Source organism: Palaemon carinicauda, chromosome 13 (genome assembly GCF_036898095.1).
Source record: "Palaemon carinicauda isolate YSFRI2023 chromosome 13, ASM3689809v2, whole genome shotgun sequence".
In the NCBI taxonomy this organism is placed as follows: domain Eukaryota; kingdom Metazoa; phylum Arthropoda; class Malacostraca; order Decapoda; family Palaemonidae; genus Palaemon; species Palaemon carinicauda.
In genome coordinates, this window is record NC_090737.1 from 145,977,963 (window position 1) to 145,998,929 (window position 20,967).

Consider the following 20,967-nt stretch of genomic DNA (forward strand, 5'->3'; position numbering starts at 1 on the left):
TTATAGAAACCATGAGCTATCTTACTCCTTCCAACGGTTATCTAAAACCTAGTGCTTTCCTGTACAGAAATGCTAACTAACCGAGCAGGTAAGCTAACATAAAATGTAATAAACACTTATCACTATCACTATCTGGAATGGGGACATCTTGATGAAGCCATTGCGACAGAGAAACTGAAGAATGGATAACTGCTAGCATATTAATTACCATTAACCAATAGGTTGTCTCATTGCTTTAATAAGGGCATGAATCTTTTAAAAGGAAAGAAAAATGGGAAAATTTGATAAAATGTTTGGGGTAAACATCAATTATACAAGCTTCCAGAGAAGAAGCAATATGAACATAAGGGGAGGTTCATAGAAACGAAAGTCAGACAAAAATATATTATTTGTAAATTTTGCTCATGAGTGTACATTTGGTACATGAAGCCTATATATGTGTGCAGGGAGCAATATTTCTGGATTTGAGGACGGTCTCACTGCTGGTAAGTAAATTTTATAATAGAATGACTATTCCCTTAAGATCCCCAGTGGTGAGGAAAATGGCCGCTAAATTCCCATACTTATAAATAGTACAGTAAAGTCTATTCAATCAATCTACAAAATATCTTTAAAGCCAGATTTTCCTAAATATGAAATTTCAGGAGAAAAATGCTATTACTTTCTCTTAACATTGATTGAGTTTAGTCATTCAAACATGGAGAGAATTTTATGGCCTCTGTTCTGTACAATCACATTTGGCTAAGAAAAAAAAAAAAAAAAAAGTATATACAGTGACAGAAGAAAAATAAATAGATGTTAAGAGAAATATAAATGAACCTGTAAATTTTTGGTTTACCTAAGTCCCTTAAAAGTTAATCTAATGATATTAAGGCTTTACTAGGTCCTATCCTTTTTATCTTACAAAAATTATTGAGCACTTCAGAAGCTCAAAGTACAAATAAAATAAAATCAAGGTAAACTTACACTGTGTATCTTGTTTCAAGAGGGGCTCCTCTTCCACTCGCTGAATTAGGTAGTCTTGCGGAAGTAATGGTAGCCTAACATACTCCATAAGTTCAGCTAGGTATTGTTCTCGGTTTGTTAAATCACCACTTACCCAACTCATCACACATTCAAATACCTGAAAAACAAATTTTGGCATCTATCATTTCTTTTATTTGATATTTATCTAATAAATACATAACATAGAATAACTTCAAATGAAATATTTTGGATGGAATAAAATAAAAATATTCAAAATTATGTATGCAAAACCTTGTGAAAGCAACGCCTCCCCAAACTGCCAATATTTTCATTTCTTATTCTTTCTTTGGCCACATCCTCAAATATCTGTGCCTTTGATAAGGCACATAGCCTTTGATAAGGCACATATTCCCTCCCTACCACCATTTTCATGAAATTTTCAAAAGGGGTCCTGGAATATAAACATCGCAAAAAGCAGGGGATGATTATAACTTCTTGCTGAAAAGTGTCACTGGTCAGCGGCCAGTCTGTAACCTGCTCAAGTACTACACCCATTACTGTACTACTTGCATCCATGGTCAGAGTAAGGGACATATTAGAAAGAGGAAACATTAGTGCTGCAGCAGAACTAAAGACTTTGTTACCTTCTTGAAATACTGTTTTTTGCTTATCTGACAAACAATGTTTTGGATTTCCCTTTTAAGCATTCGTATGGGGAGAATGATTCTAGCCAGTTAGGGTATTAAACGTTGATAGTAATTGATCAAACCAGAATATTCTTGTGTCACACTATTAACCTGTTTCCTCTGAGCTTCTCAAGGACTCTATTTACATCCTTGATGTGCTGTTTATAGTTGGAACTGAAAATCGTTATGGCATTGAAGTAAACTACGCAGCAAGGTACTGTATTTCTCTAAGGATGTCTCCCATAGACAATGAAAGGAGACACCTGCATTTTGAAAGCATAAACTATTGATAAAGGAAACTCTCACCAGTAAGGAGGTTAAACAAGGGAGGTCAAGTCGAAGATACTTTGTAAATCCGAATTGGGTTAATGTACGAATCAATACAAATATATTACCTTACCCTTCAATTAAACCTTAAAATATAAATAAAAAAAAACACTAATATACATCAGGAAGAAGCATCGAGGTGAACATTGGAAAAAATTATTTTTCAGTAACTACACACAACAAATGACCTCCTCAAACACATGAACTTCTTAGCTATTCAATTTAAAAATCATCATCATCATCTCCTCCTACGCCTTTTGACAAAAAGGGCCTCGGTTAGATTTTGCCAGTCGTCTCTATCTTCATCTTTTAAATCAATACTTCTCTATTCATCATTATCTATTTCACGCTTCATAGTCCTCAGCCAAGTAGGCATGGATCTTTCAACTATTCTAGTGCTCTGTGGAGCCCAGTTGAAAGTTTGGTGAACTAATCTCCTTTGGGTAGTGCGAAGAGCATGCCCAAACAATCTCTATCTACCCCTCACCATGATGTCTTCCACATTATTAATTATAATTATTATCATTATTATTAATATTATTATTTTATCACATTATTATATTATTATATTATATTATTATATAATTATTATTATAATTATTATTATAATTATTATAATTATTATTATAATTATTATAATTATTATTATAATTATTATTATTATTATGATTATTATAATTATTATGATTATGAGTATGATGATGATGATTATGATGATTATGATTATGATGATGATTATTATGATTATGATGATGATTATTATGATTATTATGATGATTATTATGATTATCATAATTATGATTATGATGATGATGATAAATAACAAGAACAAGAGCAACAACCATTATGATTATGAGTATGATGATGATGATGATTATGATTATGATGATGATTATTATGATTATGATGATGATTATTATGATTATTATGATGATTATTATGATTATGATTATGGTTGTTGCTCTTGTTCTTGTTATTTATCATCATCATCATCATCATCATAATCATAATTATCATCATGATAATCATAATAATCATCATAATAATCATAATAATCATCATCATAATCATAATCATCATCATAATCATCATCATCATACTCATAATCATATTAATTATAATAATCATAATAATAATAATAATTATATTAATAATTATAATAACAATTGTAATAATAATAATTATAATAATAATTATAATATAATAATATAATTGTTGCTCTTGTTCTTGTTATTTATCATCATCATCATCATCATTATTATTATTATTATTATTACTTCCTAAGCTACAACCCTAGTTGGAAAAGCAAGATGCTATAAGCCCAGGGGCTCCAACAGGGAAAATAGCCCAGTAAAGAAAGGAAAAAAGGAAAATAGAATATTTTAGAAAGAGTAACAACATTAAAATAAATATCTCCTATATAAGCTGTAAAAACTTTAACAAAACAAGAGGAAGAGAAATAAGATAGAGGAGAGTGCTTAAGCGTACCCTCAGCAAGAGAACTCTAACCGAAGACAGTGGAAGGCCATGGTAGAGAGGCTATGGCACTACCCAAGACTAGAGAACAATGGTTTGATTTTGGAGTGTCCTTCTCCTAGAAGAGCTGGTTACCATAGCTAAAGAGTCTCTTCTACCCTTACCAAGAGGAATGTGGCCATTGAACATATGGAACTTCAGTAGTCTCTTTAATACTTCCATTTCTAATCCTTTCCTGCCATTTAACTCCCAAATATTCTTTTGAGGGCTTTGTTCTCAAATCTACAAAATCTGTTGAATATTGTTTCATTATCATACCACGACTCATGTCCATACAATAACACCAATCTCACTAAACTGATCTACAGCTGGATTTTTATATGCAATTTCAGGCAATTTAATTTTCCAATTTTGCTTAAACTAGCCATTGTCTGATTTGCTAATTTAAATCTTTAATTAAACTCGAATTCAAAAGAGCCAGTATTAGAGATCATACTTCCTAAATATTCAAATGATTCTACCTTATTAATTCTTTCTCATTCCACTGATATCTAATTTTCCACAGAATATTCCATTCTCATCAACTATGTCTTTCTTCTATTTATCTTGAGCCCAACCTCATGTGATATTTCATGCATTTTGGTAAGCAAGAATTGCATGTCCTGTGGTGTTTGCTAATAAGGACATCATCATCAGCATACTCTAGGTCAGCTAGTTTCCTGTTACCAATCCAGTCCAATCCTTCTCCACCATTCCCAACTGTTCTATGCATTATAAAATCCATGAGGAAGATGAACAACATAGTTGACAACACATTCCCTCGGAGTACTACACTGTTCACAGGATATTCAATTGATAGGACTCCACTAATATTAACTTTGCACTTGGTATGCTCATGAACAGACTTAGTCAAATTTACATATTTAAGAGGAACTCCAATATAACGCAGGGCTCTCCACAAAATTTTTATCAAAGAAGTGTGTTTATAGAGGAAAAGATTAGTGATGGAGACCTAACAAACTTGAAATGAATTTGTCCACTCTGTGTAGATGAAGCCATTGTGGCCAAGAGAATTATATTGAAAATGGGGGAGGAATTGAAAATGAGAAACCTTTATATCAGTGTTTCCCAACCTAGGGGTCGCAACCCCAATTGGGGTCGGCAAGCAGTATTCTTGGGGTCGTGAAGACATGGTAATAATCTAAAAGAATTTGGCTGATATCATTGGATTAAGAGGATTCAGTAGGCCTTACCAAATCTTTTCCCCATTCCAATCTAAGGTGGTATAAATAAATCTAAAAAAGAAAGGATAGAATGATCATACTCAAACTGAATTGTTTCCCTTCTTTGTATATAACCTATCTTAATCTGATGATCAGCTGGGCTGGTCTGTCATATGTACATTACATTACTGTCTATTGGCCTTTCTCATTATATTTTGTACCGAGAATATCTAATAGGAACAATTTTCTCTGTGAAAAGTATTTATAGGGCCTTAACCGTAGATTTAACAAATCTGTATTTTATACCTAGTCCAATCCATAGTGTTTTGGATATATATATATATATATATATATATATATATATATATACATATATATATATATATATATACATATATATACATACATATATATATATATATATATATATATATATATATATATATATATATATATACACACACACATATACATATATGTATATATATATATATATATATATATATATATATATATATATATATATATATATATATATATATATATACATATATATATTATATATATATATATATATATATATATATATGTCTGATAATTTTTGTTAATTTAAGAGATTGCAACTGACATGTCTTGTAACACTGTGCTACCAATCTACTCGAACAAAAATTTAATTTGTATTTAGAAATTTGAAGGTATTTCCGATTGTTGTAAACTTAATTAGGAGTATATCTGAGATTTTTGTTTGTATTGATGTAATAAAAAGTTGTTGATGTTCGAATTATCTATTATTTATGATATCTATTGGAAACGATTTTTTCACTACAAATTAGGAAACTCAAAATAAAGTCATATATGCCGTAAATATTGATATTTATAAACCTAAGTCGCAGTAAGACAGGCATATATAAGACAGAAAGGACAAATTAGTTGTTGGTGATTACTTAAAATGCAGATAAAAATTGTAGTCTCAAATTACATAAAAAAACAAATTGTAAATGAAAGAGAGAGGAGGGGAAAAGTGTATGTGTATGTATCTGTGTATATGCACATGTGTGTATGTGCACTACATATATATATATATATATATATATATATATATATATATATATATATATATATATATATATATATATATATATATATCGTGTGTGTATATATATATATATATGTATATATATATATATATATATATATATATATATATATATATATATATATATATATATATATATACATTGTAAGGACACCGATCCCTTCGTCGTCCAGAAAATCGACAAACTACTTATTTATTTAAATTTTCTCTTCGCCACACTGTGATTTCCTATGTATATATATTCTGCTCTACCAGAGCTATATTTTGATATATGTATCGTTTCATAACATGTTTCTGTTAACCCATAATTCATATATTTGTAAGTCTAAGAAAACACATATATTTTGGCGGGCACTTCAATCTGATTTGGCCCCAACGTCATCCTACCTTTCCGTCCGCACCTTGTAATATACTTCCGTGCACATTTGAATAAAGTATCAGTTGATCTTAGTGACGCTTGTCTCTCTGTCCTTACAACTGGTGACCCCGGAGTTGAAAGTAGCATCAGCGGTTTTGGCTTTGCCATTAACGGACTTATTACGGCCGTGCTACCTTCTCTATACTCCGTTACCTTAGGCATGAGCCTGCCTTTGGTTCTCCCACACTTCGGTGCATGTAAGGCAGTAGGATGAGCTTAACCGACATATCAACTTCTCACCTCTTCGCCGACTCGTCGTCTGGCCACGATGCAGGAAGCAACACGCCCATCGCACCCAACGGCCTCGCCTCCACGCCCAAAGTCAAACTGCCGCCCTTTTCTCAACACAACACCGCTTCCTGGTTCCTGAGAGCGGACGTACTCTTCCGCGTCGCTAGACTCAGCGAATCCTGCGCCAAGGCTGACATCGTTCTCACCTCCATACCTGAAGAGGTATTCGACAAGATTTCCCCATGGCTCGACGCCCAGGCCGGCCAAGTTTCATACGACGACCTGAGAACGAAACTCATCGGTATCTACTCCCTCTCCGTCTCAGCAAGGGCACAGAAAGTACTGGACCTCGCCGGCAAGCCCATGGGTGACACTTCTCCTGTCGAGGCGTGGGACGAGCTAACCGGCCTGCTTTTGCTCCCCGAAACAGACAGCAACGGCCGACGACGTGAGATTAGCTTATCTCGCGAGATCTTTCTTCGACGCCTACCACAGGATGTAAGGGCCCGATTGACAGACGCCGACACGCTCCCGATGAACGAACTCCTGTCGAAGGCTCAGAAGCTCCACGAGGCCTCCAAAGCATCTCGCCTCGGAGCATCATCGTCAACACCGCCTTCGTTCTCCTCCTTCAGCAGCTGCTCTTCCATGGACTCCTCGGCAACGGCCCGAGGATGACGAGATCAACGTTCTATCAAGAAAGAAACCGCTGCAACCAACACGACCGAACCCTAGGACTAACCCAGCATGGTGCTTCTACCACCAACAGTTCGGCAGCGACGCCAAGAAATGTAAAGCACCATGCAGTTTCCCTAGAAGACGACGCCAGAAGCATCCACCCGCCACCATCGCAGCCGCAGATAACCAAAACAAGAATGGTTTCTATATCCTCAATACCATTTCCAACCGTAGACTCATGGTAGACACCGGCGCAACGCAGTCAACGTTCCCACCTTCCAAGTCCGACCTAGACCGTGGTCCCGACAAAAACGCTCCCTCACTCATCGCCGCCAACGGATCTCCCATACGGTGCTATGGGATTAGGACCCTCAAGGTATCTATCATGGGCCGTTCGTATTCGTGGCCCTTCGCCATCGCCGATGTCAATCGCCCCCTCCTCGGTGCGGATTTCCTCGCCCACCACGAACTCCTTGTCGATGTCGCTAACAAACGTCTCATCGACACGGGAACCTGCCAGTCCCGCGCCCTAGAACACGGCCCTGCAACAATGTCCGTATCCGCCGTAACGACGCACCCCTACGCCGACCTCCTACAAGAATTTCCCGAGGTTTTCAAGCCCGAGCTCCGACACTCGCCAGGTTCCCCGTCCAAGCACGGGATCTACCACCACATCACAACGACAGGACCTCCTACTCACGCCAAATTCCGCCGCCTACCGCCTCAGAAACTGAAGGATGCCAAACGCGCCTTTGAGGACATGGAACGCATGGGTATCTGTAAGAAAGCATCGAGCCCCTGGGCATCGTCCCTACACATGGTAAAAAAGCCGGACGGGTCCTGGAGACCTTGCGGCGACTACAGGGGCCTCAACCTCATCACAACGCCCGATCACTACCCGCTGCCCAACATGCAGGACCTAACGAACACGTTGCACGGCGCGAAGTATTTTACCAAGATGGACCTCCTCAAGTCTTACTTCCAGGTCCCCGTATTCCCGGAAGACATCCCGAAAACTGCCATTGTAACGCCGTTTGGATCCTACACCTTCGCATACTCAACCTTCGGTCTACGCAACGCCGGGGCGACCTTCCAACGACTAATGGATAGCATTCTGGGTGACCTACCTTTCTGCGCCTGCTACGTCGATGACATCCTGATATTCTCGAAAACCAAGGAGGAACACCGGGGACACGTCCGCACCATCCTAAAGCGCCTACAGGAGAACGGCCTAGTCGTACGCTTCGACAAATGCACGTTCGGTGCGGAGGGAGTGGATTTCCTTGGTCACCGCGTATCCTCGCGCGGGGTAAAACCCATGACAACCAAGGTCGACGCCATCAGGAAGTTCCCAATACCTACGACCATCCGCCAACTTCAGGAGTTCTTGGGAATGGTCAATTACTACAGGCGCTTCATCCCCAACATCGCACAAACCCTGTCACCCCTCGACGACGTCCTGAAAGGAAAAGCAAAAAAACTCGAGTGGGGTTTGCCCCAGCAACAGGCATTCGCTCGGACGAAGGATGCCCTTGCGAATGCCACCACCCTGGCTCATTTCGACGACAACGCGCCCCTGCGACTAACGACCGACGCCAGTAACGTCGCCTGCGGGGCTGTGCTTGAGCAACTCGTCGATGGTTCTCCTTGACCGCTGGCATTCTTCAGCAAGAAATTGAAACGCGCCGAAACAAGATACAGCACCTTTGATAGGGAACTCCTCGCCGTCTACCTCGCCGTCCACCACTTCAGGCACATCTTGGAGGGTACCCCCTTCACAATCGCGACGGACCATCAACCCCTCGTACACGCGAAATCGACGGACGCATGGTCCTCCCGACAACAACGTCATCTCGCATCAATCGCCGAATTCGGGTGCACCATACGTTACGTCCCAGGAAAGAAAAACTCAGTCTCGGACGCCCTTTCAAGGATTGAAATTGACGCGATCCACCTGGGAATCGACTACGCCAATCTCGCAACCGAACAACGCACCGACCGAGAAGCACAGTATCACCTGACGGGGCCATCCGCGCTCAAGATAAGTGCGATTCCCCTCGGACCAGCAGGAGTAACTATTCTTTGCGACACCAGCACGGGCCGCCCACGTCCCTGGATACCAGCCTCCTGCAGAAGGAAAATATTCGATATCATCCATGGACTTTCACACCCCTCAGGACGCACCACCGCTCGCCTTCTGTCTGAAAAGTTTGTCTGGCCAGGGATAAAAAAGGACGCCCGGGAATGGGCGAAGTCATGCATCAACTGCCAGTCAAGCAAGGTCAGCCGTCACACCGAATCGGGGGTAGGCGATTTTCCCCAGCCAAAAAGACGTTTCGGCCATATACACATCGACGTCGTGGGACCATTGCCCCCTTCTGGATCCGCTCGCTACCTACTTACGATCATCGATCGCTCCACGAGGTGGTTGGAGGCATCGCCGATGACCGAAGCTACGACTCAAGCATGTGCCGAAGCCCTCCTGTCAAGCTGGGTGAGCAGGTTTGGCGTTCCTGACGACATCACGACTGACAGAGGCCCCGCTTTCCTCTCAGAAATATGGCTCGCTTTGGCGAACCTGATGGGGACGACGCTCCACAGCACCACGGCATACAACCCCGCGGCAAACGGCATGGTCGAAAGAACTCATCGCGCCCTCAAGACGTCCCTGATGGCGAGCTGCACCGACGGGGACTGGAAATCACGACTTCCTTGGGTACTCCTCGGCCTTCGCACCGCCCCTCGCGCAGACGGCGAACCTTCGCCCGCCGAAAAGGTTTACGGGGAAGCGCTCGCAGTTCCTGGCGAATTCTTTCCCTCATCAACCGACGATACGCAGCTGGATCACCTAAGGGACATCGCCAGGAAGTTCAGGCCGTGTCTCAAAACTTACCAGGACAGAACCAAGCACTTCAAGCCAAAAAGCCTGGATGACTGCAGGTACGTTTTCGTCCGTGTCGACGCTCATCGACAACCACTGACTAGACCTTATCGAGGTCCCTACCGGGTAATTAAAAAGACAACGAAAGCCTTCCTTCTCGACGTCCATGGCCAAGAGGACTGGGTCTCAATAGACCGCGTGAAACCAGCGTTTCTCGAAGGAAGCGACACCGCCTACGCTGGACCTGGCAGACCCAGAGTTCCGCCTCAAAACAAGCCGCCCAACGAAAGAAAAATCATCAAACGACGACAAGAGGAAGAGATCCTTACACCGACCGCCAGCGCGCCCCTCCGTTCAAGAACAAGAGGAACCCTCCGACGCCCGAAAAGATACGAAGATTGATCATCAGCCCTATACGCCACTCGATGTCTTGGGGGGGGAGTACTTGTAAGGACACCGATCCCTTCATCGTCCAGAAAATTGACAAACTACTTATTTATTTAAATTCTCTCTTCGCCACACTGTGGTTTCCTATGTATATATATTCCGCTCTACCAGAGCTACATTTTGATATATATATCGTTTCATAACATGTTTCTGTTAACCCATAATTCATATATTTGTAAGTGTAAGAAAACACATATATTTTGGCGGGCACTTCAATCTGATTTGGCTCCAACGTCATCCTACCTTTCCGTCCGCACCTTGTAATATACTTCCGTGCACATTCGAATAAAGTATCAGTTGATCTTGGTGACGCTTGTCTCTCTGTCCTTACAACATATATATATATATATATATATATATATATATATACATATGTATATATAAATATAGATATATATATATATATATATATATATATATATATATATATTTTCACAATTTTCTCTGTGAAAAGTATTTATAGGGCCTTAACCGTAGATTTAACAAATCTGTATTTTATACCTAGTCCAATCCATAGTGTTTTGGATATATATATATATATATATATATATATATATATATATATATATACATATTTATATATAAACATAAATAAATATATATACTGTATATATATACATATATATCCATACATGTATATATACATACATATATATATATATATATATATATATATATATATATATATATATATATATATATATATATATATATACATATATGTATATATATATATATATATATATATATATATATATATATATATATATATATATGTATATATACATATATACATTCATATATATATATATATATATATATATATATATATATATATGTCTGATAATTTTTGTTAATTCAAGAGATTGCAACTGACATGTCTTGTAACACTGTGCTACCAATCTACTTGAACAAAAATTTAATTTGTATTTAGAAATTTGAAGGTATTTCCGATTGTTGTAAACTTAATTAGGAGTATATCTGAGATTTTTGTTTGTATTGGTGTAATAAAAAGTTGTTGATGTTCGAATTATCTATTATTTATGATATCTATTGGAAACGATTTTTTCACTACAAATTAGGAAACTCAAAATAAAGTCATATATGCCGTAAATATTGATATTTATAAACCTAAGTCGCAGTAAGACAGGCATATATAAGACAGAAAGGACAAATTAGTTGTTGGTGATTACTTAAAATGCAGATAAAAATTGTAGTCTCAAATTACATAAAAAAACAAATTGTAAATGAAAGAGAGAGGAAGGGAAAAGTGTATGTGTATGTATCTGTGTATATGCACATGTGTGTATGTGCACTACATATATATATATATATATATATATATATATATATATATATATATATATATATATATATTCGTGTGTGTATATATATATATATATATATGTATATATATATATATATATATATATATATATATATATATATATATATATATATATATATATATATATATATATATATATATATATATATACATTGTAAGGACACCGATCCCTTCGTCGTCCAGAAAATCGACAAACTACTTATTTATTTAAATTTTCTCTTCGCCACAGTGTGATTTCCTATGTATATATATTCTGCTCTACCAGAGCTATATTTTGATATATGTATCGTTTCATAACATGTTTCTGTTAACCCATAATTCATATATTTGTAAGTCTAAGAAAACACATATATTTTGGCGGGCACTTCAATCTGATTTGGCGCCAACGTCATCCTACCTTTCCGTCCGCACCTTGTAATATACTTCCGTGCACATTCGAATAAAGTATCAGTTGATCTTGGTGACGCTTGTCTCTCTGTCCTTACAACTGGTGACCCCGGAGTTGAAAGTAGCATCAGCGGTTTTGGCTTTGCCATTAACGGACTTATTACGGCCGTGCTACCTTCTCTATACTCCGTTACCTTAGGCATGAGCCTGCCTTTGGTTCTCCCACACTTCGGTGCATGTAAGGCAGTAGGATGAGCTTAACCGACATATCAACTTCTCACCTCTTCGCCGACTCGTCGTCTGGCCACGATGCAGGAAGCAACACGCCCATCGCACCCAACGGCCTCGCCTCCACGCCCAAAGTCAAACTGCCGCCCTTTTCTCAACTCAACACCGCTTCCTGGTTCCTGAGAGCGGACGTACTCTTCCGCGTCGCTAGACTCAGCGACTCCTGCGCCAAGGCTGACATCGTTCTCACCTCCATACCTGAAGAGGTATTCGACAAGATTTCCCCATGGCTCGACGCCCAGGCCGGCCAAGTTTCATACGACGACCTGAGAACGAAACTCATCGGTATCTACTCCCTCTCCGTCTCAGCAAGGGCACAGAAAGTACTGGACCTCGCCGGCAAGCCCATGGGTGACACTTCTCCTGTCGAGGCGTGGGACGAGCTAACCGGCCTGCTTTTGCTCCCCGAAACAGACAGCAACGGCCGACGACGTGAGATTAGCTTATCTCGCGAGATCTTTCTTCGACGCCTACCACAGGATGTAAGGGCCCGATTGACAGACGCCGACACGCTCCCGATGAACGAACTCCTGTCGAAGGCTCAGAAGCTCCACGAGGCCTCCAAAGCATCTCGCCTCGGAGCATCATCGTCAACACCGCCTTCGTTCTCCTCCTTCAGCAGCTGCTCTTCCATGGACTCCTCGGCAACGGCCCGGGGATGACGAGATCAACGTTCTATCAAGAAAGAAACCGCTGCAACCAACACGACCGAACCCTAGGACTAACCCAGCATGGTGCTTCTACCACCAACAGTTCGGCAGCGACGCCAAGAAATGTAAAGCACCATGCAGTTTCCCTAGAAGACGACGCCAGAAGCATCCACCAGCCACCATCGCAGCCGCAGATAACCAAAACAAGAATGGTTTCTATGTCCTCGATACCATTTCCAACCGTAGACTCATGGTAGACACCGGCGCAACGCAGTCAACGTTCCCACCTTCCAAGTCCGACCTAGACCGTGGTCCCGACAAAAACGCTCCCTCACTCATCGCCGCCAACGGATCTTCCATACGGTGCTATGGGATTAGGACCCTCAAGGTATCTATCATGGGCCGTTCGTATTCGTGGCCCTTCGCCATCGCCGACGTCAATCGCCCCCTCCTCGGTGCGGATTTCCTCGCCCACCACGAACTCCTTGTCGATGTCGCTAACAAACGTCTCATCGACACGGGAACCTGCCAGTCCCGCGCCCTAGAACACGGCCCTGCAACAATGTCCGTATCCGCCGTAACGACGCACCCCTACTCCGACCTCCTACAAGAATTTCCCGAGGTTTTCAAGCCCGAGCTCCGACACTCGCCAGGTTCCCCGTCCAAGCACGGGATCTACCACCACATCACAACGACAGGACCTCCTACTCACGCCAAATTCCGCCGCCTACCGCCTCAGAAACTGAAGGATGCCAAACGCGCCTTTGAGGACATGGAACGCATGGGTATCTGTAAGAAAGCATCGAGCCCCTGGGCATCGCCCCTACACAAGGTAAAAAAGCCGGACGGGTCCTGGAGACCTTGCGGCGACTACAGGCGCCTCAACCTCATCACAACGCCCGATCACTACCCGCTGCCCAACATGCAGGACCTAACGAACACGTTGCACGGCGCGAAGTATTTTACCAAGATGGACCTCCTCAAGTCTTACTTCCAGGTCCCCGTATTTCCGGAAGACATCCCGAAAACTGCCATTGTAACGCCGTTTGGATCCTACACCTTCGCATACTCAACCTTCGGTCTACGCAACGCCGGGGCGACCTTCCAACAACTAATGGATAGCATTCTGGGTGACCTACCTTTCTGCGTCTGCTACGTCGACGACATCCTGATATTCTCGAAAACCAAGGAGGAACACCGGGGACACGTCCGCACCATCCTAAAGCGCCTACAGGAGAACGGCCTAGTCGTACGCTTCGACAAATGCACGTTCGGTGCGGAGGGAGTGGATTTCCTTGGTCACCGCGTATCCTCGCGCGGGGTAAAACCCATGACAACCAAGGTCGACGCCATCAGGAAGTTCCCAATACCTACGACCATCCGCCAACTTCAGGAGTTCTTGGGAATGGTCAATTACTACAGGCGCTTCATCCCCAACATCGCACAAACCCTGTCACCCCTCGACGACGTCCTGAAAGGAAAAGCAAAAAAACTCGAGTGGGGTTTGCCCCAGCAACAGGCATTCGCTCGGACGAAGGATGCCCTTGCGAATGCCACCACCCTGGCTCATTTCGACGACAACGCGCCCCTGCGACTAACGACCGACGCCAGCAACGTCGCCTGCGGGGCTGTGCTTGAGCAACTCGTCGATGGTTCTCCTTGACCGCTGGCATTCTTCAGCAAGAAATTGAAACCCACCGAAACAAGATACAGCACCTTCGATAGGGAACTCCTCGCCGTCTACCTCGCCGTCCGCCACTTCAGGCACATCTTGGAGGGTACCCCCTTCACAATCGCGACGGACCATCAACCCCTCGTACACGCCTTCACGAAATCGACGGACGCATGGTCCTCCCGACAACAACGTCATCTCGCATCAATCGCCGAATTCGGGTGCACCATACGTTACGTCCCAGGAAAGAAAAACCCAGTCGCGGACGCCCTTTCAAGGATTGAAATTGACGCGATCCACCTGGGAATCGACTACGCCAATCTCGCAACCGAACAACGCACCGACCGAGAAGCACAGTATCACCTGACGGGGCCATCCGCGCTCAAGATAAGTGCGATTCCCCTCGGACCAGCAGGAGTAACTATTCTTTGCGACACCAGCACGGGCCGCCCACGTCCCTGGATACCAGCCTCCTGCAGAAGGAAAATATTCGATATCATCCATGGACTTTCACACCCCTCAGGACGCACCACCGCTCGCCTTCTGTCTGAAAAGTTTGTCTGGCCAGGGATAAAAAAGGACGCCCGGGAATGGGCGAAGTCATGCATCAACTGCCAGTCAAGCAAGGTCAGCCGTCACACCGAATCGGGGGTAGGCGATTTTCCCCAGCCAAAAAGACGTTTCGGCCATATACACATCGACGTCGTGGGACCATTGCCCCCTTCTGGATCCGCTCGCTACCTACTTACGATCATCGATCGCTCCACGAGGTGGTTGGAGGCATCGCCGATGACCGAAGCTACGACTCAAGCATGTGCCGAAGCCCTCCTGTCAAGCTGGGTGAGCAGGTTTGGCGTTCCTGACGACATCACGACTGACAGAGGCCCCGCTTTCCTCTCAGAAATATGGCTCGCTTTGGCGAACCTGATGGGGACGACGCTCCACAGCACCACGGCATACAACCCGGCGGCAAACGGCATGGTCGAAAGAACTCATCGCGCCCTCAAGGCGTCCCTGATGGCGAGCTGCACCGACGGGGACTGGAAATCACGACTTCCTTGGGTACTCCTCGGCCTTCGCACCGCCCCTCGCGCAGACGGCGAACCTTCGCCCGCCGAAAAGGTTTACGGGGAAGCGCTCGCAGTTCCTGGCGAATTCTTTCCCTCATCAACCGACGACACGCAGCTGGATCACCTAAGGGACATCGCCAGGAAGTTCAGGCCGTGTCTCAAAACTTACCAGGACAGAACCAAGCACTTCAAGCCAAAAAGCCTGGATGACTGCAGGTACGTTTTCGTCCGTGTCGACGCTCATCGACAACCACTGACTAGACCTTATCGAGGTCCCTACCGGGTAATTAAAAAGACAACGAAAGCCTTCCTTCTCGACGTCCATGGCCAAGAGGACTGGGTCTCAATAGACCGCGTGAAACCAGCGTTTCTCGAAGGAAGCGACACCGCCTCCGCTGGACCTGGCAGACCCAGAGTTCCGCCTCAAAACAAGCCGCCCAACGAAAGAAAAATCATCAAACGACGACAAGAGGAAGAGATCCTTACACCGACCGCCAGCGCGCCCCTCCGTTCAAGAACAAGAGGAACCCTCCGACGCCCGAAAAGATACGAAGATTGATCATCAGCCCTCTACGCCACCCGATGTCTTGGGGGGGGGAGTACTTGTAAGGACACCGATCCCTTCGTCGTCCAGAAAATTGACAAACTACTTATTTATTTAAATTCTCTCTTCGCCACACTGTGGTTTCCTATGTATATATATTCCGCTCTACCAGAGCTACATTTTGATATATGTATCGTTTCATAACATGTTTCTGTTAACCCATAATTCATATATTTGTAAGTGTAAGAAAACACATATATTTTGGCGGGCACTTCAATCTGATTTGGCGCCAACGTCATCCTACCTTTCCGTCCGCACCTTGTAATATACTTCCGTGCACATTCGAATAAAGTATCAGTTGATCTTGGTGACGCTTGTCTCTCTGTCCTTACAACATATATATATATATATATATATATATATATATATATATATATATATATATATATATATATATATATATACATATGTATATATAAATATAATATATATATATATATATATATATATATATATATTATACAGTATATACATATATATACACATATATACAGTGGAACCTCTACATCCGAACGTATCTACATCCGAATTTTCCAACATCCGAAGTAAAATTCGAGCAAATTTTTTACTCTACACCCGAATTTTATTTCGACACACGAAGTAAGCAATTTTCGTCGTACCGGTTGTATCCGAATTTTTCGACACGCGAAGTACAATTCGAACACGTTCCTACTCTACACCTGAATTTTTTTTTCGACACCCGAAGTAAACAATACTCGTATGCGTAGTCGGTGCTCATAGCGCCTGATGTGTTTTTTATTTCCTCCAATAGAAGGCAGCACTTCAACCTCGGAGGGACCCTCAATTAGCGTGGCTTGGGTCAGTCCTCTGTTCTCGTTGGCTTTGTGTGGTTGTGCCCTGTGCGTTCTGCTATTAATTGTGTTTTAATCGTGATTTTTTACGTTCATCCTTTTACGGTATTTTACGAAAATCATGGGCCCTAAAAGGCTTAGTTTTGCAAGTGGTAGTGGTAGTGGTGAGAAAAGGAATAAGGGAATGCTTTCTTTAGAAGTAAAGCAAGGAATTATTGAAAAGCATGAGCGTGGCGTCCGTATGAGTGAACTTGCAATAAGTTCCGCGCAAATAAAAGAGGTGTTAGGAAAATATCAAGACGTGGTTGACTTCATCGACAAATACCATCCAAAGAAATTGCAGGTTTGTCGTGTAGTTGCGCAGTTTGATGATGTTTCCCTAACTTATTTTCGAAACATTCTGAAAAGCTGTACCAAGCAACTTGCTAGAAGCCCAGGGGCTCCAACAGGGAAAATAGCCCAGTAAAGAAAGGAAAAAAGGAAAATAGAATATTTTAGAAAGAGTAACAACATTAAAATAAATATCTCCTATATAAGCTGTAAAAACTTTAACAAAACAAGAGGAAGAGAAATAAGATAGAGGAGTGTGCTTAAGCGTACCCTCAGCAAGAGAACTCTAACCGAAGACAGTGGAAGGCCATGGTAGAGAGGCTATGGCACTACCCAAGACTAGAGAACAATGGTTTGATTTTGGAGTGTCCTTCTCCTAGAAGAGCTGGTTACCATAGCTAAAGAGTCTCTTCTACCCTTACCAAGAGGAATGTGGCCATTGAACATATGGAACTTCAGTAGTCTCTTTGATACTTCCATTTCTAATCCTTTCCTGCCATTTAACTCCCAAATATTCTTTTGAGGGCTTTGTTCTCAAATCTACAAAATCTGTTGAATATTGTTTCATTATCATACCACGACTCATGTCCATACAATAACACCAATCTCACTAAACTGATCTACAGCTGGATTTTTATATGCAATTTCAGGCAATTTAATTTTCCAATTTTGCTTAAACTAGCCATTGTCTGATTTGCTAATTTAAATCTTTAATTAAACTCGAATTCAAAAGAGCCAGTATTAGAGATCATACTTCCTAAATATTCAAATGATTCTACCTTATTAATTCTTTCTCATTCCACTGATATCTAATTTTCCACAGAATATTCCATTCTCATCAACTATGTCTTTCTTCTATTTATCTTGAGCCCAACCTCATGTGATATTTCATGCATTTTGGTAAGCAAGAATTGCATGTCCTGTGGTGTTTGCTAATAAGGACATCATCATCAGCATACTCTAGGTCAGCTAGTTTCCTGTTACCAATCCAGTCCAATCCTTCTCCACCATTCTCAACTGTTCTATGCATTATAAAATCCATGAGGAAGATGAACAACATAGTTGACAACACATTCCCTCGGAGTACTACACTGTTCACAGGATATTCAATTGATAGGACTCCACTAATATTAACTTTGCACTTGGTATGCTCATGAACAGACTTAGTCAAATTTACATATTTAAGAGGAACTCCAATATAACGCAGGGCTCTCCACAAAATTTTTATCAAAGAAGTGTGTTTATAGAGGAAAAGATTAGTGATGGAGACCTAACAAACTTGAAATGAATTTGTCCACTCTGTGTAGATGAAGCCATTGTGGCCAAGAGAATTATATTGAAAATGGGGGAGGAATTGAAAATGAGAAACCTTTATATCAGTGTTTCCCAACCTAGGGGTCGCAACCCCAATTGGGGTCGGCAAGCAGTATTCTTGGGGTCGTGAAGACATGGTAATAATCTAAAAGAATTTGGCTGATATCATTGGATTAAGAGGATTCAGTAGGCCTTACCAAATCTTTTCCCCATTCCAATCTAAGGTGGTATAAATAAATCTAAAAAAGAAAGGATAGAATGATCATACTCAAACTGAATTGTTTCCCTTCTTTGTATATAACCTATCTTAATCTGATGATCAGCTGGGCTGGTCTGTCATATGTACATTACATTACTGTCTATTGGCCTTTCTCATTACATTTTGTACCGAGAATATTTAATAGGAACAATTTTCTCTGTGAAAAGTATTTATAGGGCCTTAACCGTAGATTTAACAAATCTGTATTTTATACCTAGTCCAATCCATAGTGTTTTGGATATATATATATATATATATATATATATATATATATATATATATATATATATATATATATATATATATATATATACATATTTATATATAAACATAAATAAATATATATATATACATATATATACATACATGTATATATATATATATATATATATATATATATATATATATATATATATATATATATATATACACACACATATACATATATGTATATATATATATATATATATATATATATATATATATATGTATATATACATATATACATTCATATATATATATATATATATATATGTCTGATAATTTTTGTTAATTTAAGAGATTGCAACTGACATGTCTTGTAACACTGTGCTACCAATCTACTTGAACAAAAATTTAATTTGTATTTAGAAATTTGAAGGTATTTCCGATTGTTGTAAACTTAATTAGGAGTATATCTGAGATTTTTGTTTGTATTGATGTAATAAAAAGTTGTTGATGTTCGAATTATCTATTATTTATGATATCTATTGGAAACGATTTTTTCACTACAAATTAGGAAACTCAAAATAAAGTCATATATGCCGTAAATATTGATATTTATAAACCTAAGTCGCAATAAGACAGGCATATATAAGACAGAAAGGACAAATTAGTTGTTGGTGATTACTTAAAATGCAGATAAAAATTGTAGTCTCAAATTACATAAAAAAACAAATTGTAAATGAAAGAGAGAGGAGGGGAAAAGTGTATGTGTATGTATCTGTGTATATGCACATGTGTGTATGTGCACTACATATATATATATATATATATATATATATATATATATATATATATATATATATATATATATATATATTCGTGTGTGTATATATATATATATATGTATATATATATATATATATATATATATATATATATATATATATATATATATATATACATTGTAAGGACACCGATCCCTTCGTCGTCCAGAAAATCGACAAACTACTTATTTATTTAAATTTTCTCTTCGCCACACTGTGATTTCCTATGTATATATATTCTGCTCTACCAGAGCTATATTTTGATATATGTATCGTTTCATAACATGTTTCTGTTAACCCATAATTCATATATTTGTAAGTGTAAGAAAACACATATATTTTGGCGGGCACTTCAATCTGATTTGGCCCCAACGTCATCCTACCTTTCCGTCCGCACCTTGTAATATACTTCCGTGCACATTCGAATAAAGTATCAGTTGATCTTAGTGACGCTTGTCTCTCTGTCCTTACAACTGGTGACCCCGGAGTTGAAAGTAGCATCAGCGGTTTTGGCTTTGCCATTAACGGACTTATTACGGCCGTGCTACCTTCTCTATACTCCGTTACCTTAGGCATGAGCCTGCCTTTGGTTCTCCCACACTTCGGTGCATGTAAGGCAGTAGGATGAGCTTAACCGACATATCAACTTCTCACCTCTTCGCCGACTCGTCGTCTGGCCACGATGCAGGAAGCAACACGCCCATCGCACCCAACGGCCTCGCCTCCACGCCCAAAGTCAAACTGCCGCCCTTTTCTCAACACAACACCGCTTCCTG

The 20,967-nt window shown here is 40.7% G+C and overlaps 1 protein-coding gene across 1 annotated transcript in view; it reads right to left on the bottom strand.

The window, feature by feature from the left end:
* Positions 1 to 20,967, bottom strand: part of kel (kelch protein) — a 660,870-nt gene that overhangs the window by 287,320 nt on the left and 352,583 nt on the right. Inside the window, exon 7 of the mRNA XM_068386033.1 lies at positions 967 to 1,123. Coding sequence (XP_068242134.1) covers positions 967 to 1,123 — 157 coding nt within the window. The remainder of the gene's footprint in view (positions 1 to 966; positions 1,124 to 20,967) is intronic.